Source organism: Actinia tenebrosa, unplaced genomic scaffold (genome assembly GCF_029948245.1).
Source record: "Actinia tenebrosa isolate PJP-AT-01 unplaced genomic scaffold, QUT_ActTen_1.0 PGA_scaffold17__23_contigs__length_9995812, whole genome shotgun sequence".
Classification (NCBI taxonomy): Eukaryota; Metazoa; Cnidaria; class Anthozoa; order Actiniaria; family Actiniidae; genus Actinia; species Actinia tenebrosa.
Window position 1 is genome coordinate 774,092 of NW_028292577.1, and position 17,642 is coordinate 791,733.

At 37.1% G+C, this 17,642-nt stretch overlaps 1 protein-coding gene across 1 annotated transcript; it reads right to left on the reverse strand.

Moving 5' to 3' along the window:
* Window positions 1-1,242: 1,242 nt before the first annotated feature.
* Window positions 1,243-16,298, reverse strand: LOC116308899 (FAD-dependent oxidoreductase domain-containing protein 2). Its single transcript, XM_031719420.2, has 23 exons — window positions 15,901-16,298; window positions 15,747-15,818; window positions 12,953-13,015; window positions 12,487-12,602; window positions 11,916-12,070; window positions 10,657-10,714; window positions 10,471-10,537; window positions 10,310-10,376; window positions 10,098-10,145; window positions 9,233-9,291; window positions 9,010-9,132; window positions 8,828-8,886; window positions 8,328-8,448; window positions 7,725-7,796; window positions 7,055-7,170; window positions 6,455-6,500; window positions 5,814-5,876; window positions 4,874-4,946; window positions 4,111-4,214; window positions 3,644-3,725; window positions 3,194-3,290; window positions 2,322-2,376; window positions 1,243-1,989 (listed from the first exon to the last, which is right to left on the reverse strand). The coding sequence occupies exons 1-23, from the start codon at window positions 16,004-16,006 to the stop codon at window positions 1,925-1,927; spliced, it is 1,887 nt and encodes a 628-aa protein (XP_031575280.2). The 5' UTR covers window positions 16,007-16,298; the 3' UTR covers window positions 1,243-1,924.
* Window positions 16,299-17,642: the final 1,344 nt, after the last annotated feature.

Here is a 17,642-nt window from a genome sequence, read left to right on the forward strand (position 1 = left end):
GTTTCATATCTTGTCTTCCCCTTCGCGAAATGGTACCGTTTCCTGGCCGCAGCGTCTCCACGGTGTTGACATAAGAACAATCCAAAAACAATTCCCCAAAAATATCTCATTTTACCAGTAGAGGTTCCTCGGTAAGCGGTGATTTCTGAACGACAAATGCACTTCAAATCTTACACCTGTTATTTTTTTCATTACCTGGTTATAAAGAACATGCGAGGCGACAAGCCTTAACGTTCTTTGACCTCCTGGGTCAGCTACCTGGGCCTCACCAGCCACGCGTACTGTTACGATTAGAATGATTATGCTGCTGTGATAATAAGGCTTTAGACTAGAGATGATGTTGTCAAGCTATTTGTGACTGACTAAAGGCTACTACGAGAATCTGGTTCCTTCAAACTAATCGATTTCTAACTCAATTTAAGAATTCCCATTTTTAAAAAAACATTCTAAAACGCGAATCAGTCTACGGTTTGAATTTTGAAAAATACTGTTTACATGGGAAGATGATATTTATAAATGGCCTTACCTAAATATTTATTTCTTTTAAAATATATAAATCATGTAGTTTTTGAGTTTTTGCAAGACATGTTTCGACAGACCAGGTAGTAGAAGTTCCAGCAGAAGACGACCGACTGGTTCTTCCGAATCAAAAATTAAAATTCCATTTTAAGATATAAACGCACATTGACAGGCGTTTCCCGGGTACTAGGATATTCCTAGACTCCTCCGCTGCCTTCATTAATTTCGGTCCCAGATCCTCGCGGGCCAGTGAGGATCTGGACCGAAACTAATGAAGGCTGCGGCTGCGCAGAAGACTAAATATTCCTAGGACTAGGATCATCTTGTCTCACGCCAGATAGCAAGATCTTAGCCGACTAGGGATAAAGATTTTAAGATCCTAGTTTTAGGATTACACTAGGTTTTTTGCAATTAGAATAAAGTCATTTAACCCGTGAATGAGAGAACTGATTAATTTTTTAGTAAATACGATGGTACCATTTAGTGATTTTACGTCACATACCGAGTGTCGATAAACTGACGTCACACAGAGAGACCGCTGCAAAACCATTACGACAAAACGTAATATAAATAAAGATAAAATATATAATAAGATAAAACGTTTACTGAAAAGTAAGACTTCCACTTTTCGTATCAAAAAATGGTTTGGACAGGATATAGAAAACACAACTTTTGACTGAAAACATGTCTCTCATAACCGAATAAAGACACAAAACCTTGCTATTCATGTTCACTGACTGACTCATTGCAATCTTTATTGGAGTATTTTTCATGTTTCATGCTTAACTTAAAAATTTAAATAAAACGCAGGTTCTGTACTGTTAAGTTATTACTTTTCGTTAGTTTAGTTTGTCATTATCTAGAATACAATGTGGAATTGTCTCAGTATATAAATTACATAAATGTTTTAAAAAAGTTATGTAGAAATATTACTCCGATTGGGTACCCTGTGGTTCTTGGGCACTCGCGTTACATTTTTCGCGCCAAAAATTCTGAATAAGAATATACTGAAGATTGCGTCTTTTAAATAACACTACTGAATTAAAATTCATTGAAATTAAAATGGAACAAAATATTATTAGTATTTTTACACAAGTGAATATAACATATATCATTGCTCACAATTTACGTCTTATCTTAGTCCACGCGCACGCTCGTTTGTCGATTGGTGCCGCTTGCAGAGATTAATAAAATTTGAAGAAAAAAAAACTCTCTCTCCGTATTTATTAAATTCACTTGTGTTAAAAATACTGAAACGGTTATTATCCTCAGGCTCAGTGAATATCGGGGAATATTTACCTCGCCGCTCGAAGACTGGCGTCTCGGTAAATATTCAACGATATTCACTTCGCCTTCGGCGAATAATCGTTAATTATTGTCATTATATTAATTTATTTTTTTCAAGTTATGAAAGTAGGTTTAATGACTTCGCAGTTCCGAATAAAGCTGCTGTTCCAAGAAGACCTCGACCTAAAAAATATTATTAAGAAAAAAAAAGCAATTAAAAAAATGCTAAAAGGAGGGGAAAATAACGAACCAAAAAATAGGAAAACAGAAAAAAGCCCATAAAAACGAAAGTATAAAAAGCAAATAACAATATAAAATAAACCTAAAATGCGACCTTTGCCAAAGAATTGAAATTCGAAGTAAAATTGAGAGAGTACCCGATTAAAACCTAAGGAGAAAGGAGTTGTTTAGATGTAACAAAGCCTCAAAGTTAAAGATATAACTAGGTTTTAATTGCTTAAACTAGAAGATTTAAAGCCGATTTTAAAGTTGAGACGTAAAGCCGACTGAAATACCTTGCAAGTAATGCTGTCGGCAAGATTCAGGAAGTGAGTTATACGTCAATGCAATCTGAAAACAAAAAAACAGGAGTGGAATGGGTGACGTACGTTGTGAGTACAACAGGTGGGGTCGCTGGTTCAATCGCTGCGGTCGTCACATGTGGATTGAGTTTGTTTGATGTGTTGTTCTGTCCTATGCTACGAGGGGTTTTCTCCAGGTTCTCCGGTTTCCTCCCTCCGTAAAAATCAACATGTGAGTCGGGCGTTGCGTGCATAGAATGTGGAATGTAGTGATAGTGTGTGAGTGAAAAGTGTCCCCAATTAGTGCGAAATCGCTAGAATGACTAGACACTTAAATGAAGTCGACTATACATAACACATGGCGGACCACCACGGCAATAAACTCGCCAGCGAAGGCAACCGCAGAATCAGCAAAGCCAGAATGGACAGAGTAACACAAAACAGCATCAAAAGCTATCAAAATGTCTAAGAAGAATAGATTACGACATCATTATGACATCAAAAAGCATCATTAACAGACATCTTAAAAGATAGGATAAGCAATAAGAATAAAATTTTGATCATTATGACCATGGCCATCACCACTACCACCATCATCATGAATAATCATCATCAACATCAATCATCACCATCAACACAATAACACCATCAATACCAGCAGCAGCCTCACCATTATCATTAACATAATCACCACCATCATCATCATCCCATCACCTGATCGATAATAATAATCATCATCATTAACAGCTATCAAAAACAACACTTAACACAACAACCGCAATGAACAACAATAAAAAAACAATGCCAGCACTGATAGATGCCTCGCTGAATCGCACAAGACTGTTGCCGGATTACGATCGAAATACCTTAAAGCAAGATTTAGCAAAGAAGTGACGAAGATCCTGTTCTCGAATTTTCTCCATGAAACGACGAAATGGAAGAAGATGAGAATGTGGAGCCATCCTAGGAAGAAATATCAGACACTTTAGTTTGATATACCAGTCCTGATTGTTAGAAACGACAATTAAAGTTTACGATTCCTTAACGTGCAGGTACTGTAGGATAGAGAATTTCACTTGAAATGGGAAATAGGACCGAAGGTTTGGTCACTGGGAACGGGAAATAGGAGTAGCAACTTGGGATATCTCAAGGTTCATCATTAGGACCGGCGGGATTGTCTCAAGAAATAGGAAATAGAAGTAACATTGGACTCCTCCAAGGTTCATCACTGGGACCACAGGTTTTTTCTCAAATTCCTCAGAGCAGTGGGAATTGGACAGACACTTTAACGTGGGTACCCTGTTTCTTCAACCTACCATGACGTAATGAAATCCTCTACGATGTGGTGCATGCGATCTGGACGAGGCATCGAGATGTCTCCATTTTCAATTTTCATTTCTTATGGTCATTAAAAGAAAAGAAAATAACAAGAAATAAAATAAACATATATTTTGAATTAATTTGCTGACTTTGAATACGCAGCAACAGCACAAAGAACAACAGCAGCAGCAGCAGCAACAACAGCGGCAACAAAAATAACAAAAGTAAAAACAACGACAGCGACAGCGGCAACAGAAATAACAACAGTAGCAGTAGCAGCAACAATAACAATAGCAGTAACAACGACAACAACAACAACAACAGCGGCACCAGAAATAACATCAACAGCAGCAGCGGCAACAAAGACAATAGCAGTAACAACAACAAAAACAGTAACAACACAACAACAACGAAGACGACAACAGTAGCATTAACAACGATGGCAACAGTATCAATCACTCACCGCTTGGGGGAGTTTTGTAGAAGTAGAAGACCGGATGCAAGAAATTTGACAAGTGGGCTTCTGAAGGTTCTCCTGTGGCTCTATCAGATCTAAACGTGTCTTTGCTGTGGGGTATAATTACAAAGTCAATAGTGGTTTTGCACCATTACGTTCCGGCGGCTATGCTTTATGGCAAAACAACAGGGTCCTGAGGCAATATAGGCTTTGCACCATCACGTGCCGGCGGCTATGCTTGATGGCAAAACAACAGGGTCCTGAGGCAATATAGGCTTTGCACCATCACGTGCCGGTGGCTATGTAAGATTACAGAACAATGAAGCTTTGCTCTCGGGAATTGAATCCTTTCTAATGTAAAAAGATTGCATTGTTCTGCCATCTAACACGGCTGTAAGCCACGCGATGGTGCAAAACCTCTATACCAGCTTTCTCGCTCATCAACGACCGAGAAGCACTGGAGCGAGAACCTCTGGACCCCAGGGTAACCAGGCAATACTATATCGAGTTATCTCTAAAAGGACCAATAAGGTAGAACTCCCTCTCTGATTGGTTATCTAACTTCAATATTACTGCCGTTTTCATAAACATGCACGCTGAAATTAGGTTTTTCGCTTCCGTCAGTTAAAAATGTGAAAGGTACCGACTGATTAGGTTTGATTGATGGCAGCGAAAAACCAAATTTCAGCTTGCAGCTCGCAGCTCGCAGATGTAAAATGGCAGTAACTATATATGGTTCTAGTAAGTGTTTAAAGAACACGATACTTACCCAGGTCCCGAAAATGTTTCTCCGTACTCCATGTTGATAACAATCATTGGTCCTGCTGGATACCCTGTGTGCTCTAAATAGAGAAGACTGACGTAAACGACTGCTCGTTCTATTGCATGACCTTTTTTAATGTATATAATTTGGGGAAGGAGAGGGTAAAATGATTTACTGGAGCTAGTAACGAATGACCCCTCGTGGAACATACTGTATATACCCTCAAGTTCGTTGATTGCCTTCTAGATCGCAAGTGGTGTAAGTGATGTTAGGGTCACCAAGAGGTTTGGGCATTGTCATTGATATTGTCGTACAAATGTACAGAAACTCTTCCATAGTTTATCATAATTCATCTGACTTGATACCATTATCCTTATTCTATATTGTAATAGTGTTTCACCAAGAAAAAATGAACTAAGAGAAGGAATCTCTGGTATTCATGCCTTGGAACAATCATAGGCACCATTTGATGCTATTTTTAGAATCACATTTGCCATAGTTTGTTCTTGTGCACGCTCATACTGCGCGCAATCTACGCTGTTCGCTTATGTTTTTTGAAAAACGAAATAAAACGTAAGCAAACAGCGTAGAGCGCGCGCAGTATGCGAGTGCATAAAGACAAGCGACCAAATCAGTGATTCTAAGAATAGCATCAGAGTGCTCATGATGGGGCGCAGGGATTCCTTCTCTTATTTCATATTCTCTTGGTTTCACCTTTGTTTAAAAAAATTCAAAAAATTTTAAAAATCCTTGAGAAAGCTGAATAATTCTGACCCAGAAATCAAACCGATTAACTGTACATTTTTAAAACAATACAACGGCAATGTCCGAACGTCTTTTGATGACCGTAACACCAAGTACACCACTTGTAATAATAGGAGCCAATCGGTGAACTAAGAAGGTAGGCAAGAGGCTGTAAAACCTACTCTGCTTTGCCGTGACTTACTTTCAAATTCGTTGACCAGTTTGATCGGAAATTCCTCGAAGTATGCAGCTTGCCCGTCTTCACCTGACAAGAACAAACAAGAAAACGGTCAAAAAACATTTATTCGCAATAAACCTTTTTTCCAAGGTTGCGCTCATACAAATTTAAGAACTTGACGAATCTCGTACCCAGAGCCTGCCTTTCTTCTTGCCTGCGACGAAGAACGAGGGCTCTTGCATAATTCATTTTTTGAGACCAGGATTTCTTGGACCTCCGGTATAAGAGCGCATGCGTTCAAAGACTTGCCAAAATAAAAGAATGTTCCCGATTTCTAATTTTTATTTTGATAAGAAGTAAGCACAGAACTCTCGAGTACAAGATTAAAAATCGACGAAAATTGAGTATTTTGTAACGTGCTTATGTTTTGGGGGAGGGGAGGGAGGAGAGGGCATGAGAGAGAGGAAAGGGAAGTAAGGAAGGAAGGATTTGGGGTTGGATTTAGCGGGAAATGAATTCCTTTTAGTAAAAACTGGTCACCTAGTGGAGAGGAGAAACTAAACTTTAAAAAATTATCTCCTTTTAATTCCTGGGTAGAATTTTAATTGTGTCTAGAAAACGTTTCATTTAAACTACATTATTAACTGTAAAGACTCTGTACTTACGAAGTATAATGACGTCACCAAGGACACTAAACATTTGATAAATACCCTGGGAAAACAAGATCAAGTGGTATAGTAAGTATAAGTGTTCGACGCATAAACATGGTGTTATCCATTCGATTGACGTCACGATTAAAAGCTTGTTACAATAGAAAAATTACTGAACCATCATCCTGTTGTTAACATCATGGACAGACGCCAAACCGCACAAGTAAACGTGCTGAATCTGGGGTCGTATGTCGCAGAAACGGCTCAATGGCAATCATGACAGGAGGCACAACTTGTGTAAATCAGGTTTAACCAGATTCAATAGATCTTATTTGTTGTGTGACAATGTTTTTCCAATTCCGTGACAAACCTCTAGAGGATTCATTTTCTTTTGTTTTTACTCTTCGAAAAATTCCTGAGTATCCCAAAGTATACGACAGGAATAACGATGATACCCCGACGAGTTTCAAAAGAATTGCCATCTATTTCCCTAGGGGTTTGTCACGTTCAATTGGGAAAACACTGTCACACCACTAATAAGGTTTATTGTTCTTGCCTCCTGTCATGGCTGCCATCACGTGATTGTGCAAATCCTCTATTTTGTCTATTACTTACCGATGCTTCATTGATCCTTTTCACCATTACGTTCATCAGATCAATATAAGGTACGACGATGTGGGGCCAGACAACACCGTGGTTTTTCCACTCGAGAAGGTGATGGAGGGTTCGAGCTGAAATGCGCAAAGTGTAAGTATAGTTTTGGCCCGTTCAGAAACTATATAATGGGGTGAAATCTGGCGCAAAGACACCTGGAATTGTTAGTGGAAGTAATATATTAGTCTCCCTCGCATCCGTTTTTAGTGTCGGTCGTCACGCAACGCTCCCTCGTTGCGTGACGACCGACACTAAAAACGGGTGCGAGGGAGACTAGTAATATATAGGATAGGTGTGTAAGAGCCGTTTTCGCATGACTGTGAAAAGCTCAGTGCCGTAAGCGTGCCGTGTCGTGACCCCAATGCTTTCTAGAATGCTTTAATTGCTGATCCCTCCCCCCCCCCCCCCCCAACGCATTGTGGTTGGTCTGACAGTGCCTTGACGTTGGCGTGACTGTGTCCACGACGCGTTCATGCCATACTTCGGACATTTGATTGGATGGAAGGTAAATTCTCATGCAATGTGATTGGACTGGCGTATCCCTTGCTGTGTCATGTGGGGTACTTGATTTGAAATTTTCACAGTCATACGAAAACTACTCTAAGGTGGCAGAATGGGGTTATTTACTTACTGGTGTAACGGAATCCGTGGATAAAACCACCGGCTGACTTGCGGAAGTCGACTGAATGAGTGTTTGTTCCAGCTGCACAAAAGACATTGATAAGAATTAAAAGTATATTCTTTATTGATATTTGATGGGCTGATATGGGTGCTAAAGCCAGACCAAGGTTAACTCTCATATCAAATTGAAATCATTTAGCGTGTTGGGTATTGCTGGCTTTCACTCAGCTGATAAAAGCTTTTGAATCTCATTATCTGCTCCACATGGTGGTCAAACACAGATCACCATGTGCTGTCAGCCAGAAAGAATTCTACTGAAAACTCGCGATTCAGCTGATGAACATTCCGAACGAGACGAAATTACGTCATTAGTGCAACTCAGCAATATGCAGACGGAGGAAAACTGGAGAACGTAGAGAAAAACCCTCGAATCATGGGAGAGACCCCAGAAGCGAGAAGTGAGTCCACAAACACTTCTCTACTCTTGACTTTCTTTCAATAAAGAAACAGTACGATACGCCATGAACGACTACGTGTTGTAATACGATAAAGACCTTTTGGCCAAACGCCTCTCAGTAACGATTTTCAGTATGATTTCATTTGTTTTACTTACAGAAGTACATATCAGGGACAGCTTCAGCTTCATAGTTTGGTTTAATACGTGGATATTTTTTGCTTTTTTTGTCAGTGCAGGGGCCAGGTTTGGTTTGGTTGTTGAATATCGAGAAATCAAACTAAAAATGATAAATAAATAAATAAATAAATGGATGGATGGATGGATGGATGGATGGATGGATGGATGGGTGGATAGATGGATGGATGGATGGATGGATGGATGGAGGATGGATGGATGGATGGATGGATGGGTGGATGGATGGATGGACGGACGGACGGACGGACGGATGGATAAATAAATGGAAGAAAGAGGGAGCTTGAGACAAAGATAGGTACACAGACAGGGAAAGGATGAAAGGAAAGGGAGAGAGGGAAGGGGGAGGGAGAGAGAGTAAGCAAGTCAGGAAAGAAGAAAGCAACCAAGTAGGGAAGGAAGAAAGACAGAGAGGATAATAAAGGAAAACCTTCATTTAAACCAGTTTTCTAATAATCAATCACCTTGAATCCTATACATCGAATAATACGGTCATATGGCTCTCGGATGGCGAAGTTATCAGCTGTAAAAGGCAAGAAAATTGTCAACAAAGAAAACTAAAATTTCTGTTTTTTTCTTCTTTAAGTTTTGTCTAACAATTAGTTTGTTTTGGCGATGGCAATTACGGTACTGAATTGATACGTACGTCGTTCAGAGTGTTCGTCGACTTTATCTGAGAAGACGTTCGGTTCCTTTCCCTCCCTGTGAAATGCATCGACGTACAGCTTGTTGTTTTTCTTGAATACTGTTAGCAATTCTAATGGAGCCTCTATCATAATAGGGGAAAAAACGTTAATCAAAATTCAGTTTTAAAAACTCATAATTAATTCCATACTGTATTTGATCAAAATCTGAAAATATTGACCTACCCAGAAGGGCGTCCAAGGATTTAAGTTGGTAAGTGTCCAAAAGTCCATCATTGATTGCGCTGTAAAAGAAGGACAAGAGGCATTGGGAACAAAACCCAAAGGTACACGAAAAAAGCGCGGGAAATAAGACGGACGCAAATTAAAAAGGGCGGTAAAGAACACGCGGTTACAATAAAAGACAAAAAAAGCGCGGAAAAGAACGACACGGCTACACAGAAAAAGCGCGGGAAACAACTGAACCAAAGATGCAATACGATGACAAAAAGCGCGGAAAAGAATAAGAAGAAAGTGCGGAAAACTAAACAGATGTAAACAAGAAAAGGGTTGGAAAGATGTTCACGCAGTTGCAAAGCAATAGAGCAGTTTTTGTATGACTGTTGAAAACGCTCAAGGCAGGAACACGATCGTGACACGGCAAGGAATATGCCAACCCAATCATATTGCACGATAATATACTCTCCATCCAATCAAATGTCCGAAACACGGCATGAACACGGCGTGGACACGGTCACGCCAATGTCACGGCACTGCAAGACCAATCACATTGCACGAGAAAACAATCCCCCAATCAAAAGTCTAGAAAACAACACGGTCACGCCAATGTCATGGCACTGTCCGACCAATCACATTGCGCAAAAAAAAAAAAATCCCCCAATCAAAAGTCTAGAAAACATCACAGTCGCGGCAAGGCACTCATACCAACACCAACTTTTTCACAGTCATACGGAAAGTGCGGGAAACAACACAAGGATGCAAGGGGGGGGGGGGGGGGGGGGGGGACGACGACTCAGTTGTTATCACAAAAGGCAGGAAAAATAATGCAGAAATTTTAGACCCTGAATTGAAAACTTTGTTTAAGACTTACCGTAAATCGCCCACATAATGAGTTTCCCAAGCCAATCGCACCCGCGAACTGCAATAAGTAAAACAAATGGTTTAGAAATGATTGATAATATCAGTGGACCCAATACACTTGGGTCATACACTTGCGCATGATATTTTCTCATTTCAGATAACGTGTCATTCTCTTTAGAATAAGATTCTAAGCTAGTGTTGAGCGCAAATGCATAAACTCACCGAGCAACCATATGAATGAGGTTTGTAGCTCCCATTATGCTATCTGCGGTTTCAAACGCTGAATTTCCTACAAAGAACACATCACAACTAAAAGTTTGATACCTTTGACCCAAAGATTCAAAATAAAAATAAAGATAACATTAATTGAAGTTAATTAGTACCTCTTCCTAATATTAAAACTGACTGTCCTTCGTAATCATCAGGATTGGTAGATATGTCACTGTAGCTCTGGAAAACAAAATTGGCAAAGGAGCAAATATATTTGTATAAATATATTTAAACAAACAATTGAACGAACGAATGCACATGAATGACAACACGCACGAAGTGAACAAAAAATTTCTTACCTCTGTATATTCCATTCCAGGAAACGGGTTTTCCAAATTCTCCATCCAGATTCCAGTACTGTAAACACATGATTATTCATAAGAAAATGTTTTTTCCAACTTGGTTATGTGGCTTGGACTTCATACATTGTTTAACAAATTATTAGGCATTATATTTTTTTCCATTCAAAATTTCTTTGGAAAAAGATAGCTTTTTATTATATAATTACCAATGAAATATCTATTTTTCTCTACTTCGAAAAATTGATATCTTCACACGTGAAAATAACATGTTATTTTCACGTGTGAAAATAACACCATTGCGATGGCTATTCAAAAATACAAGGAAAGAATTGCCTGAAAAAGCCAAAACATACTTCATTGATAATTACATAATAAACAGAATATTACATGGCCGCTTGGAGATACGAAATTTATCTTCTCGTGTTGAAAATCTCTCACTCGTTCACTGCGCTCACTTGTGAGAGATCTTTTCAACACTCGAAGATAAATGTCGTATCTCCGCGCGCCCATGTAATATCCTCTATTTCCTTTTATTTTTGCTGAACATAACATAAAGAGGCAGGATTGAATAAAACTATAAAAAACCCTTATATTTAACGACCATCACACCCTGTAAGAGGCTCTTTCACGAGGTTTAGAGCAGAAAACAAGAACATGGTTGTCAAGAAAATCTCAGGTGGCTTTAAATTAAATTTCTCACAAGAGAAAATGAACTAAGAAAATAAATCTCTGGTATTCATGCCTTGTAACCATTATAGGCACCATTTAATGATATTTTTAAAATCCCATTTTGCTATTGTTTGTTTTTCTGTACAAACATACTTAGCACACTCTACACTGTTTGCTAATGTTTTCATGAGAAAATACATGAAAAAATGAGCAAATATCATAGAGCACAAGCAGTATATGCACATGCAGAAAAACAAATGATTAAATGAATGATTCTAAAGATGCTCCTATACACCCTTCTCATAATGGCTGACGAGTGCACAAAAACGAGGTCACCCAGTCATCTTGCAGGGCTGCTCATTCAGAATAAAGGTGCACGGGATAGCACATAAATTTCTATACTTTTCTATTACAAACTCATTTAATGTACTTTTATATCTTTTATTGTGAACTAATGACTGGGTGACTGCGTTTTCGTGCCCTTTTCAGCCATTATGAGAACAGTGTATTAGGGTGCATGGATTCCTTCTCTTTGTTAATTTTTTCTTGATTTTGGGGTTATTTTGACTGGGACTTTTTTACTATACCTCATGATAAGATATTTGCATTGGTGTTTTGTGCCATTGTTGTCCTTCAAGATAAACAGCCCACTTATGCCATTTGCTCTTGAGACATGTGCTATATTAGTATTATACTGTATTTTTAATTTTAATTTAGTTGCATAGTCATTAAGGTATCTGACCTGAAAAGAAAAGAAAAAGAAATGTTGGCCTTTCAAAATATACTTATAAATAGACATCTTTATCTTGGGGTGGAAGGTTTCTCCAATCCCAAACTGTGTCATTCCTTAGAGTATCATTTTTCTGTTTAATTATTTAGCACGAGAAGACATGAATATGGATACAACTCCTCCTCCTAAGCCTGTACACCCCTCGTAGGGTATAGGCCATCAATGGGTACAACTCAAATAAAGAAAATTATTCTCAAGGGAAATGACATGTGGTCAGAAATAAGAAAAGATTACTGCCCACGCAATTGACCTGAAAATTAAAGAGGTTCTTGTCTTTGAATTTTAAAAAGACATATTCAAAGAAAATAGTTCAAAGTATCTTCAAGAGCCAGTTTCATTCATGAGGAATTTGAAAAGAAATTACTTACATAATCATCAGTATGAGGAAAAAATTTCTTTGAGTAATGTTTTACTTGAAGTGACTCATCATCACTTAGAAGTGAATTCCAGTCATGCCGAAGATTGAACTCTTTATTTGATTTTCCTGAGAATAAAGTGAAATTTTGACTCAGTAACACAGGGAACCCAAAATACAAAAATGGTCTTTACACAGGAAGCTTATATCTAAATAAAACTGTAATTATGATGGTAATCAAAAATAAATTACGGGTTTTGAAGATGAAGCTACTACTTTAGACAAAGGGACCCCAAGTTAACCATTATTTAACTAATAACACACAGGAAGTCCAAGAAAAAAATATTTGAGTATTCATACACAGGAAGCCCAAGTGAAAAATTATTTTAATTGAAAAGGCTCAGGGAGCCCATAAACATGTAGGGAAATCCTACCTAACATATGCTGGATGCATGATAATACAGTCCTTATATTCTTACCTGTGTGTCTTTTGTTTATTGATATCAAAGTTCTGTGCCTTGGGTATTTTACAAAAAATGAACCTTAAACAACAACAAAAATAAAATCATGATAAACTCATGCAAGTATACTACTAAGATAACTTTCATGTTTATAGAGGATGGCATTGCGAGGTCAGCATTATTTTTCATGCATCTATATTTCTAAAATTCACACATCATATATTATTCTTTTAACATTGGAGTAAACTTGGAATTCACAAGTCATGCTATATTAATTTTGCTATTCTTGTGTCTCTTACACATATTTTAGCCTGAATGGAGCAATTATAGAATACCCCGCAAAGAATATGCAGTTGTGGGAACTCTTTGTAGAACAACCCATACCCAATAGAGCCTCTACGGAGTGAAAAGGAGACTCTGCTTGCAGCGTAACCCAATAGAAGTCAAGGTCATTAAGTATGTGCATATGATTTGCAGGGTATTCTATAAGTATACGGCCTGAATCACACCTTATCCAGCTACAACCCCAACAAGGCCCTGTTAGGGTTAAATTTCGACTAGCAACATGGCCTTGACATGAATAACATAGCCATTCTTATTGTTATCATATTATACAGGGACATGACTTATACATGCCTACTTTTGTTATGCACACCTTAATTATCAGTTCTCATTTGATAGTTATATAAAAACATTTTATTCTTTGCTAAACGTATCCCGAAGCAACCTCTTGTCTGTTATGAGTCAGGGCATGGTGTACTGATGCACACATGCTTCTTTGGTTAAACGCACAGTTTATGTATTAATCTGTTATACAACTAGTATAACAAGTCTATAACCTCCAAATAATATCTAACATTCAATTTAACAAACAGTTTTAAAATAAATTATAGGCTGTGAATTTAAATATATTAATAATTTAAAGGAGACACAGACATGAAAATAACAATGGAAGATTAGAGGTAAACTAAACTACTCTAATCCAGTATTGTATCTTTTTGTTTTGTCATGACTGTTATGCAACAAAAGGTTGCATGAATGAGTCCAGGTGTATTGATCAAATTATACACAAGATTCTAAAAACAAATTATAGTATTTTTACTTGATATTCAAATTTCCACAGCTGTTTCCTCCTCAAAGTGGTGTGAAACAAAACCCTTGAGCTGCTATTTGATTCGTAAAAACTTCTTAATACTTATAAAGCTTTTTATATGTCTTTGCCTGCTTATAATAGATAATCATTCCATTTCATTCCTGAGTCAAATTTTTGGGAAATGTTATTAAATGTCATACTTTTAGGCGATATTGAACAATCTTAGTTATATTTAATCCTTACAAACTATATCAAAGTCATGTTGAAGTGAATTGCATTCTCACTGGAACAGAAAAAAGGGATTTCGAAAGGCCTGTGTGATTGCCTAGTAACCAATATTGTGGTATTATTTTATTGATCATTGCATAACAGGGACTTACAGGAGGGATTAATATATAGCTATAGTAAAGATATTATATAAGCCAACACCTCTTGGCCATAATGCACATGGAAATTTTATCAAAGATGAGTTAAAAAAAATTATGACACATGTGAAACAGACCCATTAGCCCTTACTTGTAAGAGATATTTAGGGTTAGGATTTCTGTCTGTAAATCATTCTGGTACCATAGATTTTTTTTTTTTTGCCTTTGCATCTTTTAAATCTCCCCTCCATTTTTCATAAATCGTCTTCCCTTTTTTACGAATTATATAATTATATTTATATATATAATAAATAAATATATATATTTACATGTAAAAAGGTGCCATTTAAAGTTTGAACTTACTGAAATAATAAACTTAATTTAGAAGGGATATTTTTCAAATCGATGAATAAGCTATATCTATTTAGAATAATAATATATTGTATTTTTTTAAAAACTGTATGGTATTCCCAAAGTGATTGTTAACGTTTACGTATAGTATACACAGCTGTATATGTTGTTTATAGATGGCAATCAAGGTTTCACATCCTGAAAGAAATAGCTTCCTCAATGAAAATCGTTTTAAAACATCTGTAAACCTTTTGAAATTGATATTTCAAAAGGGGAATTAAAATCTTTAAGCTTAAATTATCATAATTTGGAGGCTATTTGTGTTAACGTTTAAGCTTATTTCTCTTTAGACATCTTTTAGGAAATATTCTCGCAACGCACGAAAATAATATAAACTGAAACAATATATGTTCGTTCTTTCTTCCAGTTTTTTTTTTTTTTCTATCTTAATAAATTATATCTGGGCTTTGTTTTTGAACCCTTTCTTTGAAACTTGAGATATATTTTGATACGTCTTCATTCAATGCAACCGGACACGTTCAAACCCGAACAACTAACTACAGTACTTGTGGAGCGGCTTCTTCCGCAACAGAAAAAAGATATTTCAAGTGAGTTTTAAGGAGAAGTTAAATGGAAAATATATAATCGAGAAATTCATGTATATTTTGAATATGACTAAGATATATCAAAGCTTACAGTAGAAGCGATTTCGTAAAAAATATTATTAAAAAATAATGTTGAATGACGCGAATCACGCGCGGTTTTTACTATTCTTCTGCGCTGTGATATAACACTACTTTTCTGTCATATAATATAATCTTGCAGCGATAAAAAATAAGATGAGCTTTTACAATATAACGCAAAAATTAAAGACTATACGACAAATTAAAATGATGCCAATACTTAATGGGCATATTATTATAACTATTACTTTATGATCTGGAAGAATATACATATCGAAAAAGGATTTTCGTGAAGACGTTCGTATGAAGCGGCTTATTACCTGATACGGAACTTCTCTCGAATATAATATAATTTCTGTCTGATTTTTGGAGAAAATATCCCATTTGAAGACCTGTTGGACGAGAAAGATAACATAACGGATTAAAATCATGCTGTCATGATTTGTTGGCCCAAAGTGAGCTTGGCATACTCACCTCCAGGACCAGCACCAACTACACAGTAGTCATGGTAAGATCCCGAAGAATCGACTTGGATCAAAAATCCTGAGAAGAAGACAAGAATCAAGGCCAATATTCTCATGCTTGAAGATTGTTTGAGGTGATTGAACTGTTGAAACTTCTCCAAGAACAAGACAGGAACTCTCCTATCTTTGTGTGGCTTGAATATAGACTTCCCTTCAAGAATGTCCTCAATCAAACGTAGTTTCAAGTTTGTTCGTGTTTACGAAAGTACTCTGCATTTATATTAAGCACTCCGGCTCAGTTGATCCCATTGGTTGTATAAACTGACAGACAGCTTTGATTGACAGTTCGAACGGCGATTATCAGTGAGTGATGTTTTCTAGCGCAGGCTCATAGTTAGTGTTGAATAACTGAATCGATCGAGAGACAGACAGACAAAGATTATATGGGTATTATACGAAGAATATATAGGTATTTTTGAATCCTCATTTTTCTGCTTTAAAATCAATAACATCAAATAAAACTCTTACCGTGTGTTGTTGATATATTGAACAACCCCTGAACAAAATGAGCTGAAATGAAGCCAGTAATGATAAAAAGGTAAAATATACATCGTGAAGATGAAGAAAACTTTCTGACGTTTCGGACGCTAGTCCATTCGTCGGAGTAAAAGCCATGGGGCTGTTCAATATATCAACAACACACGTTTAGAGTTTTTTTGATTTTGATTTTAAAGCAGAAAAATGAGGATTCAAAAGTACCTATATATTCTTCGTATAATACCCATATAATCTTTGTCTGTCTGTCTCAGTAAGAGGAGGTCCGTGTAAGGATCGAGCAATGAGCTGGAAACGACCCAAAAATCGCGCCCTACCTTAAACTTTGCCCGAAGAAAGGAAGAAAGCCTACTGTGTAAGGCTAGGTCGCTGGTACAATTTATTTTTAAAAAAATCATTTTTTTTAGAAGTGATAAACGAATTTTTCCAGTTATAACGGACCAATATTATTATCTGAGAAATCGAGTACAATCTCATGAGAACGTACACGATGTCGCATCCAAACACGATCCATATGGTCGTGCACGATCAGTTTGCCATTGGTTTCATAATTTATTTGTAATCATGCTGTGATCTTATGTCTTATGTCTTGATGTATGACTATGAATAAAGAGTTCCAGTATATGTAAATGAAGCAATTACGGAATCCACCTCAAAAATGATATTGTCGGAACTCTTTGTAGAACGACGCATTCAACAATAGAAGTCATGGTCATTAAGTATATGCATATGATTTGCAGATATTCTAAATCTCATAAGTCGAGGCTAAGCCATCTAATTATGTCAATGTGCAAACCTTTGATTTAGTGCTAAACCGATGGACGATTCCGGGATCCTGTTTGACTGTACAAAGTTTTCCCATTCGGATACAGAGTTGATGGCAGCAAATTCTTGATCCATTTTGCATTTCTTAGATTTCTACTTTCGATTCACTCTCTTTATAGGCTTTAATTTGCATCAAACACAAAAGATTTGCCCATTGATGCCACACAAAATATTCTTAGGCTAAGACGTTTTTGCTGACTCACGCTACTCAAAGGGCATATTTCCCGCCCTTTTACCCAAAATCGATTACTATGAACATTTCACTTAAGACTTTGCCGCCATTTCGATAATCTATGAAAATGTAACTTCAGAACGAGACCATGATGTCACATCCTGATAATCGTATCCTATCTCCCTCCTACGGACCAATCC

What these genes read in the sequence shown, in the direction of transcription:
- LOC116308899 (XM_031719420.2), bottom strand. Translation starts at nt 16,006, where the DNA reads ATGAGAATATTGGCCTTGATTCTTGTCTTCTTCTCAGGATTTTTGATC. An exon ending in TTCGATGTATAGGATTCAAG is followed by an intron (nt 8,449 to 8,827) that starts GTGATTGATTAT and finishes TATCATTTTTAG; the next exon opens with TTTGATTTCTCGATATTCAA. An exon ending in CTACAAAACTCCCCCAAGCG is followed by an intron (nt 3,726 to 4,110) that starts GTGAGTGATTGA and finishes AATGACCATAAG; the next exon opens with AAATGAAAATTGAAAATGGA.